This window comes from Silene latifolia, chromosome 10 (genome assembly GCF_048544455.1).
Source record: "Silene latifolia isolate original U9 population chromosome 10, ASM4854445v1, whole genome shotgun sequence".
In the NCBI taxonomy this organism is placed as follows: domain Eukaryota; kingdom Viridiplantae; phylum Streptophyta; class Magnoliopsida; order Caryophyllales; family Caryophyllaceae; genus Silene; species Silene latifolia.
In genome coordinates this window covers 3,261,863-3,271,280 of record NC_133535.1, presented here as the reverse complement: position 1 = coordinate 3,271,280, position 9,418 = coordinate 3,261,863, and the positions used below count along the sequence as shown (strand labels likewise).

The following is a 9,418-nucleotide window of genomic DNA, read 5'->3' as shown; positions in this document are numbered from 1 at the left end:
GAGCCAACGCCTGCAACAAAGATATTCAATCAATCATTATTTAATAAGACAAGAGAATAAGTGTTAATAATAAGGATAATCCATTCCAAGAAAGCCAACCAAACACCTCCTAAAGTCATAATCTCATGCCATAAATAATACTCCCTCCTATTCTCTATGTTCTTCCACAATTGTTTTTTGGTAGAATTTAGTGGGAGGATGATATGTGGATGTAAATGAAAATAAGAGAGAGAATGTGGGGTCACAAGATATTATAACCACAAAAGATAGATAAATAAGGAAAGTGGAAGATCTTTGTGAATTTGCCGTTTTAGGAAATGTGGAAGATGTTAGAGAATAGGAGGGAGTAATATTTTCAATATTTCTAAAATTGCTCTTGGAGAGGTTTAAACTTGAAACCTATGAACGTTCCACCAAAATTATAGCCATTAGAATTCACCCATATCGACAATAATCGGCCTTTTTTACACTCTAGTACGTGGGTACCATAAACTTTATAACACCTCCACAAGATACAACAGTTAATACGAGTAGTTAACAATTCAGGTGCAAACACACATATAAGTATATAACACCTTCACACCAAAAAAATAAATTGAAGTACTACACATACATAAGTCTTTAACTTGCAAGCGCAAAAACACACAATACTTTCCCAAGATGTTAGGATCATCAGTTTCATATTTTTTCAGCAAACTTGAAATGAATTCCTAATCCTCAGGAGGGTTCACGACATATCCGACAAACAGCACGACTCCAGTCGTGTTCTCTCTGATCAAATACATGAATGGATGATCCGCTACAAAGTCCATTTTCGGAGGAAGTCTACACCTCATCATGACACCAACAGAAGCTGCAGCGGCTTCTGTGCCTTCCTCGTTCACCTCAATAAAAGCTTTGTGGAAAATGCTTGAGACGCCAAGGTTTTTACCTTCAGGAGAGTCCACCATCTCGGTAAGGCCACCCCCCGAAAAAGCCTGGTTAATTCTTAAAGCGTTCAAAACCTCGGAAGCTTCAAACCCAAATGATATTTTGAACCGTGGAAGTCTAAAATCGCCTACTCTGACTTTCCTGTACGTAAGGTGTGTATCTAGGAAACCGGGTTCAGAAGCCACTTTCTCAGATAACGCTAACAAACCGTCTTTTTCATCAGGAAGAAAGAAATACATGGAGAATTGACGCTTGTCCTCGCCTTGCTTGTAAGGTAGACTAAGAACTTTGAAACCATCAAATGTTCTTACAAACTGATTTGTGTTGCTGGTCATGTACGACACTTTGACTGAGCTGCCATCGAGGAGATGAAAGTCGTCTTCTTTTGTTTTCGATTGATCAAACTTCTGATTCCATTCTCCTTTAAAGTACAATGCATTTGCACATATAAGCCTCGTCGTCTCATCAACTGATCCAGAAGGTAGCAAATCTTTAATGAGGCCGCTTGTCTGTTTCTCTGCCCATGAATTCACTTCAGAAGCTACTTCACCTGCCTTCAGTCAGAAAAAAAAATATTCAGGTGATTAGTATCTAAATACTCCGTAAGTACAGAGTATTATAATTTCGGACAATGATGCACTTAAAAATACTACCAACATGCAAATGAGTCGTGAATTCTCTAAATATTTCAATCCGTCTTCTATGTAATCGAAGACACCAAATTAAGGATAACACCAAATCAAAGACCATAAGGAGGTGTTAACGTCGGACACTAGCTGATCGCTAACGTACTACAACAACATGAAAGCTTCGCACCAAAATTACTTTTTTTTTTTAATTACTTTTTGAACTTGTAGCCAAAAGTTATAAACAATTTTTTTTTCCCTAAAAACAGGAGTAAAACTTAGAAAACTAACAAATTCAGGGCACGTTTAAGAAGATCCCATGTTTTTATCTAAATTATCATCTTTAATAATTTTTGATTTTATTTTCATGTATTCGGTAACCTATACATTTTATTTCTGGTTCTATCCCAAGCCTGATTAGGATATCAAATTCAATTAAAATGAGACTTTAAACATGACCTTTCTCCATTTGTTCGCCTATTCAATCGCGAACGGCAAATTAAACATTAGCAATTGGAAGGTTCGAATGCATGTTCTTTTATACTCCCTTCATTCAAATATTAAAACAATACTAATACAGAGTAATTTTTTGAAGGTCGAAGTTTTCAACATTTGACAATAACTTGTGAATTTACACTTTTATCAAAAAAAAAAAAGTTTTCACTAAATAACTTGCAACAAAATTATATAGTCACAAATTGATGGGATAAAATATGATCAAAATAACGTGTTGAAGATCGACAATAACATTACCAACTAAGCTCGGTGACATTTAGGATTCCAAAGACTTGCCCAATTAAAAGTTTAAAACACACAAACAAGAGACTTACATGGTTGAAAAAGTCAACTTGAGAAGAAACAGCCTTATACAAATCCTCAACAACCCGTTTAAACTCGGGTTTAAACGGCAAGCTCTGATCAACCCAAACTCCATTAGCAAAGCTCAACTTGGGCCCACCTGCTGAGCTGGCATCTGCGAACACAAGTGGCACGATTTCCGAGAAAAGCTTGTTGAGTTCATCAATGGAGTTTGACCCGATAACTGTGGTCAATTCGTCCCGGGTCGAACCGGAGGATCCGGCTGCGATTAGACCCAGTATCACGTGGATTGAGAGTGGGGATAATACCGAGTTTTTTGGGGTTGACTCGGATGTTGCCACGTGGTGTGCGATTTTGAGTGACACGTGGGTTTGGTTTTTGATCAATTCACGAAGGTCGTCCATGTCTACCTTGTCCATGTGTTTTGATTTTGCGATTTTGGTTTTTCGGAAGTCGATTACCGAGCATGTACATCAGTACATGCAAAGCACGTCATAGACTTGGCAAAATCGATCCGAGTCAATAACTTGACTTGGTACATATCCGAGTATATATACACAAATACATGCAAAGCACGTTGTAGACTTTGTAAAACCGATCCGAGTCAATAATTTACGCTTTGTTGAACTTAAAATTTATTTTTGTATATAGTGATACTGATCAAATCGAGTTTCTGAGCAAGTATATATGGTTTTGAAAAAAAGTAGAATAGATTGGATATGAATTTTAATGTTTTGTATATGGATCGTAATTGGATATGAATCAGTAATTCAATAGGTAAGTGAAGCGGGTTTAAATCTCGCAAAACAAAATCCATTGCCAACGTAAATTTAAGAATACATCACGTCTTCAAACAATTAGGTGCAAAACACACTCACAATAACTTCACAAGATGCAACAGTCAATACAATTCCATATTGATTAGCAAACTTGAAGTGTTTTTTTAATTCTCAAGAGGGTTCACGACATGTCCGACGAACAACACGACTCCAGTCGTGTCCTCTCTGATCAAATACATGAATGGATGATCAGCCACAAAGTCCACTTTCTCAACAATTCTTAGACAGCATGCCCTTACGGCACCAACAGAAGCTGCAGCGGCTTTTGTACCTTCCTCATTCACCTCAATATAAGCTTTGTGGAAAATGTTCGAGACGCCAAGGTTTTTACCCTCAGGAGAGTCCACCATCTCAGTCAAGCCAACTCCCGAGAAAGCCAAGTTAATTCCTAAACCCCTCAAAATGTTACAAGCTTCAAACCCAAATGATATTTTGAACCGCGGAACTCTAAAATCTCCAACTTCGACTTTCCAAACGGGAAGGTGTTCATCTAGGAAACCGGGTTCAGAAGCTACTTTTTCAGATAATGCTAACAGACCATCTTTCTCATTTGGAAGAAGGAAATACATGGAGAATTGGCGCTTGTCTCCGCCTTGCTTGTAAGGTAGACGAAGGACTTTGAAATCGTCCCAAGTTTTAATAAACTGGTCTTCATAGCTACGCATGTAGGGTACTTTGATTAAGGTGCCATCGAGGAGATGGAAGTCGTCTTCTTTTGTTCTCGATGGATTAAACGCCTTATTCCATGCTCCCTTAAAATACAATGCATTTGCAAATATAAGCCTCGTCGTCTCATCAACTGATCCAAAAGGTAGCAACTCTTTAATGAGGCCGCTTGTCTGTTTCTCAGCCCATGAATTCACTTCAGAAGCTACCTCAGCTGCCTTCAGTCGGAAAAAAAAAAAAATTAAAAAACAGTTCACCTGGGTAGTATTCTATTGCAACCAATTTTGATATTACTAAGCAGTTCATAACTTCATATTGCCTTGGAGCGGCCTACGGGCCTAGTATAACATTAACGTTCACATTTATAAAATCTGCTGAAAATTGAAATATAATCTGATACTCCCTACATCGTAGTCAATAGTAACATAGAGGTAACAATAAACATGAAGTTGACACTTTTATTATTTTGTGACGGAGCACAAAATATAAAAATGAAGTTCACTTTTATTATTTTATGATGAGTATTTTTAATAAAATTTAAACAAATACCGAGTTGGAGGGGTAGTTAACGTACTTTAGTTATCTAAAGATGAGAAAGTACCAATTATAGGCATCATGAATGAAAGATTTAAGGGATATTCTTTTGGTATTCATCAACTTTTTCATTTTCTAAGATTTACCGCTCTTTTCTTATAAAAAATTTTGACGGTTAAAAATTATTAATTACAAGTTCAGAATACGATAAAACTTTTTGTCAAATTGATCGTTTTCAAGAGATCTTCAGTTTGAAAAAAAAAATCACCTAATTCTCAACTCGTAGTCGGAAATTATGGTCGGTCAAACTTTTTTTTTTTAAAAAAAAAAAAAAAGAGTACACCAGAGAAAAAGAAAATGAAAAATTCAGTGGTACATGAGAAAATATTCCAAGATTTAAATAAGAGTACTCTTATCAGAACATCTACGACCCTGAAAAAACGGGTCAATACGATTTACGAGCCGGGAATCAGCATTTACGGATCTTAATTCTTAACCCTCAAAAATGGGTCAAAGGTCAACTATTGGCAAATCGCAAGTCTACTCTCTAAGGTCGACGGGGTGACCATTTGCTAAATGATAACATGTCCAACTGACGGGAATCAAACCCAAGTCCCGTTATAACTTTACATACCGGTTAAGCTAGCTAACATTCGCTATCTCCCATGAATAACCATATCCCCATTAAGGGTTTTTCTAACGTGTGCCCTAAGGGCACACATTAATAACCTAAATATGGTAAGATTTACAAGAGATTCTCATCAAATATTCAAGTATAAATTCATTTTTACCATAATTAGTGAGAATCTCTTGCAAATCCTACCATATTTAGGTTATTAATACGTGCCCTTAGGGCATAGAAAAACCCATATATCAAAAGTCAAAACACATAAATTAGAGGCTTACATTGGTGAGAAAGTCAACATGAGAAGAGACGGCTTTATACAAATCCTGAACGACCCGTTTAAACTCGGGTTTAAAAGGCAAACTCTGATCAACCCAAACTCCATTAGCGAAGCTCAATTTGGGCCCACCTGATTTACTCCCATCTGCGAACACAAGTGGCACGATTTCCGAGAAAAACTTGTTGACGTCATCGATGGAGTTCGACCCAAGAACCGAGGTCAACTCGTCTCGGGTCGATCCGGATGACCCGGCTGCGATCAGGCCGAGTATCGCGTGCAGAGAGAGTGGAGATGATACGGAGTTTTTTGGTGTTGACTCTGATGATGCCACGTGGTGTGCGATTTTCATTGACACGTGGGTTTGGTTTGTGATCAATTGTGGGAGGTCCATGTCAACCTTGTCCATTAGCTTTGATTTGTTTGTTTTGTTGAATTTGTGGAATTTGAGTGAGTCTCTTGAGATGTTGATTAATTTGATTAGTATGTATATATAGATTATAGACGTATTTGATCGCAACTTTAATGGTCCTCCACTCATCGAATTTAATCTAATCTAATCGAATATACATTGTTGTATAATAATCCATATTTATGAAGTTTATACATTGGATGTTAGTACCCGTAATTAGGGTTGTTAACAAGTCGAGTCGAGCCCGAACTTGACCTTGCTCGGCTTGTGTTCATAAAGTAAAACTCGAGTTCGAACTGATTTCGACCTTACCCGAGCTTGAAATAATTGTGCTCGTTATCAAGCTTCCGAGTTTTAATGCGAGCTCGAGCTCAACTCGAGCCTATATATAATTATTGAATTATCATATTTTCTTTTTCGATATGTTCAATAACAAGGCTCGAAAGTTTTATATACAAATATTGGAAAATCAATAAAACATTTTTGATATATGTGATACAAATATATAATCATGACAAAATAGTTTTATAAAATATGAGTAATATCTCATCTAATTACACAAGTTGGAGCCACTCACGAGTTTTCCGAGCCGAGTCAACGTTTGCTCGACTTGACTCGTTAAGCTCTCGAGCCCGAGCCGAACTCACACGACCTGAGCTATCAATTGTCTCAAACACATGGATTATATAATTTTTCTTTACGTTTTGGAGGAGGAGGAGAGGGGAGTGGGAGGGACACGCAGAGTAGGAAAAAGGGAAAGAGGGGAAGGAAAAGGAGGTGGAGCTTGGCTTGAGAAAAAAGACTAGGTTAGCTCAGTGTATACAGAGAGAGAGAGAGAGAGAGAGAGAGAGAGAGAGTAATGGATAACAAGTAAACTGAGGAAGAAGAGGATGGCATATTGATCAAAGAAGAAGGTGACGCTTTATTTTTTGAGATGAAACAATTTTTTCATAAGGGGTGCTTGAGGGAATCAGTGTAAGTTGTGCTCCGTACCCTACCGGAAGGACATTATATGAGTTTTTTTTTTTTTTTTTTTTTTTTTTTTTTTTTTTTTCATTCAGTGTCCTAGCACAGAAGTGTTTGGAAGGGAAGTAGGTCTATTCTTACCAGACTCATGCTAATCATTTACTACATTTTTCGCCATTGTGCCTTTTCCTTAACTCAATTTCAGTCCATGACTTACGAAACTGTGTAGATTGCTAAAATATATATGGTCTGGTGTAATATCAAAAGTTCGGTGAAAGTATATGGATATTTATGTATAAGGGCTTAAGGCTTATATTCCTTTGTAGCTATGATAACATGCGCGTGACAAATAATTTGATAAAATGGACTTGCAAGGATACCAGATAGCGTAAAAATATTTAATTTTCTCTCGGATATGGGTTAATGTGTTGTTGGTTATGCATCACTACTACAGATACAGGCTATAACAACGGGTAAAAACCGTTGTAAAACAAAAAGCGGACGTTGTTAAAGCGGCCGTTGTAGAAGGTATTTACAACGGTTTGGTTATTTAATGAAACCGTTGTCTAAAGTATTCACCACGGTTAAAAGCCGTTGTTGTTGGGTGTTCTCCATTGTGGAAAGTGTTTCAAAAATTTGGAGGGTATAATATTACAACGGTTGTCGTATGTATAACCGTTGTTGTAACTTTCCCTCCAAAATTGTGAAGTCTTTTGACAACGGGTTTATGCTACATACCCGTTGTTGAAATTGTTAGTAACAACGGTTCTTAGTTGAAGCAAACCGTTGTTGTAACTTTACCTTCAAAATTGTGAAGACTTTTAACAACGGTTCTTCGTTTAAAACCTGTTGTTGAATATTATGCGCGGGTATTTGTGAAAGTTATTCACAACGGTGTTTTTTTTATTAACCGTTGTGAAAAGTCTTCACAACGGTTTTTTTTAGTAACCGTTTTTATTACGAACTCCTAATGTTTTGAAAAATTAAATTTGTTTCATGCCATTCAAAAACCTACATATATCAAAGACACCATATACCAAAGACCAAAGATAAATCACAATTTGGGTTCATCGAACTCAATAGATTCAATTCAACCACAACAACATGACATCATATATATATATACTTACAAGGAGTTGAATTTACATGAACTAATCATTCCCTAACTTCAACAAAAAATTTACTAATAAGTTGATCTAAACTCTGAGTATCATGCATTTCTATATTCTAAGACGTAGTTGTCCCACATGTCTCTTACCTCGTCTATATCTATACTTGAGTACTGCTCAATCTGTTGTGACGGGTTGATTGCATACTGCGGAAAAAACAAAGAGAAGACATTATGGTATATATAGCAGCAAGCAAGACAACATTAGCAACATCATGGTATATATAGCAGCAAGCAAGACAACATTAGCTCTAATTTAAAAAAAGTAATAAACACATTATTAAATTACTAACCTTTTCTGGAATAATGATATATCTTCGCCTAATAATCTCCAACATGAACCGACAAGCGTAGTATCCACATTGTATGCTATCTGGCTGGCGAGGGGCCTATTATTACATAAAAACAAACAGACGAGAGAAGGCTCACATCAGAATCTTGAACTTTAGGTATTGTATTAGTATTAAACACAGATTTTGCACTTAATGTTATTGTATTTGAGCACGTACCCTTGTTATCGTAATAAAATCAGGGCCAACATCAGAATCTTTCGTGGGTTGATCCTGCTCGTTTGCTCTTTTCTTCTCAAAGGCCTTTTTTTTTTAAAATAAAAAAGGAGGCAGAAACTCATTTTTTTAGGGGCAAAAATGACCTTTTTTCTATAAATAAAAATTGAAACTTAATGTTATTATAAATAAATCAGTATTATAAACTTACATATTAATCAAGCGCTTAAAAGTCTCGCTTGGTTGATGATGTAAAGAGTCCAACCAGAAAACTTTATTCCTTGTCGGCATGATGGCTGCTAGCACCCAATGAGTCCTACATCAAGAGACATCATCATTATTAACAAGTACATATATTAGTTATGAAAATGCAATTGTAGGGGGAAACGTAATATTAATTTGTTTATTACCCTTTTTCATTATAAGCGCCAAAAATCAGCTTCTTGGTTGTCGCCAATTCTTTGAGCAATATAATCTACCCGTTCTTGGAACGAGAAATCCGCAATAAATAAAGATAAAATATAGGGGCACAGGAATCCGTATTGATCAGATGGAATATTCTTCTCGGGGATCACTCTCAATTTCAATATCCTACATTATTACGGTATTAATTCCGGTATTTAAAACACTATCTAGTAGTCAGAATATTAGAATATGAAATTATTTATTAAGAAACTTACTTCATCCAAACAAATACGTGTTGGATATCAATCTGGTCTAGGCCAGCCCATACGGCTAGCATATCCCATGATAGATGTGCTTGGCGCTCAACCCCTAGAATATCCTCCTCGAGCGGAATAACTATCAATTGCTCGGTGGCTATGCGATGGCCAGCCTCCTCATGCAGTTTCCTCATCGTCACCGTTCTTACATATCCCATGTAATCCTTCCCTTTATATTGTGTGTCGTTTAAACTTCTAACTTTCAGGTCCGGAAAAGAATGAGTCTTTGATTTTGTGCTACTACCACCAGCCTACACATGTAGTAGATAATTAAAATAATAAAAAATCCAAAGGTAACATATCCTAGTTGGAATAATAAAAATAAAAG

The 9,418-nt window shown here is 36.5% G+C and overlaps 2 protein-coding genes across 2 annotated transcripts; both read right to left on the bottom strand.

The window, feature by feature from the left end:
- Nucleotides 1-641: 641 nt before the first annotated feature.
- On the bottom strand, nucleotides 642-2,804 carry LOC141607030 (serpin-ZX-like). The gene is made up of 2 exons (XM_074426405.1): nucleotides 2,387-2,804; nucleotides 642-1,484 (listed from the first exon to the last, which is right to left on the bottom strand). Exons 1-2 carry the CDS (start codon nucleotides 2,792-2,794, stop codon nucleotides 711-713), a joined length of 1,182 nt encoding a protein of 393 aa, XP_074282506.1. The 5' UTR covers nucleotides 2,795-2,804; the 3' UTR covers nucleotides 642-710.
- Nucleotides 2,805-3,166: 362 nt separating this feature from the next.
- On the bottom strand, nucleotides 3,167-5,853 carry LOC141604716 (serpin-ZX-like). The gene is made up of 2 exons (XM_074423181.1): nucleotides 5,321-5,853; nucleotides 3,167-4,098 (listed from the first exon to the last, which is right to left on the bottom strand). The coding sequence occupies exons 1-2, from the start codon at nucleotides 5,723-5,725 to the stop codon at nucleotides 3,319-3,321; spliced, it is 1,185 nt and encodes a 394-aa protein (XP_074279282.1). The 5' UTR covers nucleotides 5,726-5,853; the 3' UTR covers nucleotides 3,167-3,318.
- Nucleotides 5,854-9,418: the final 3,565 nt, after the last annotated feature.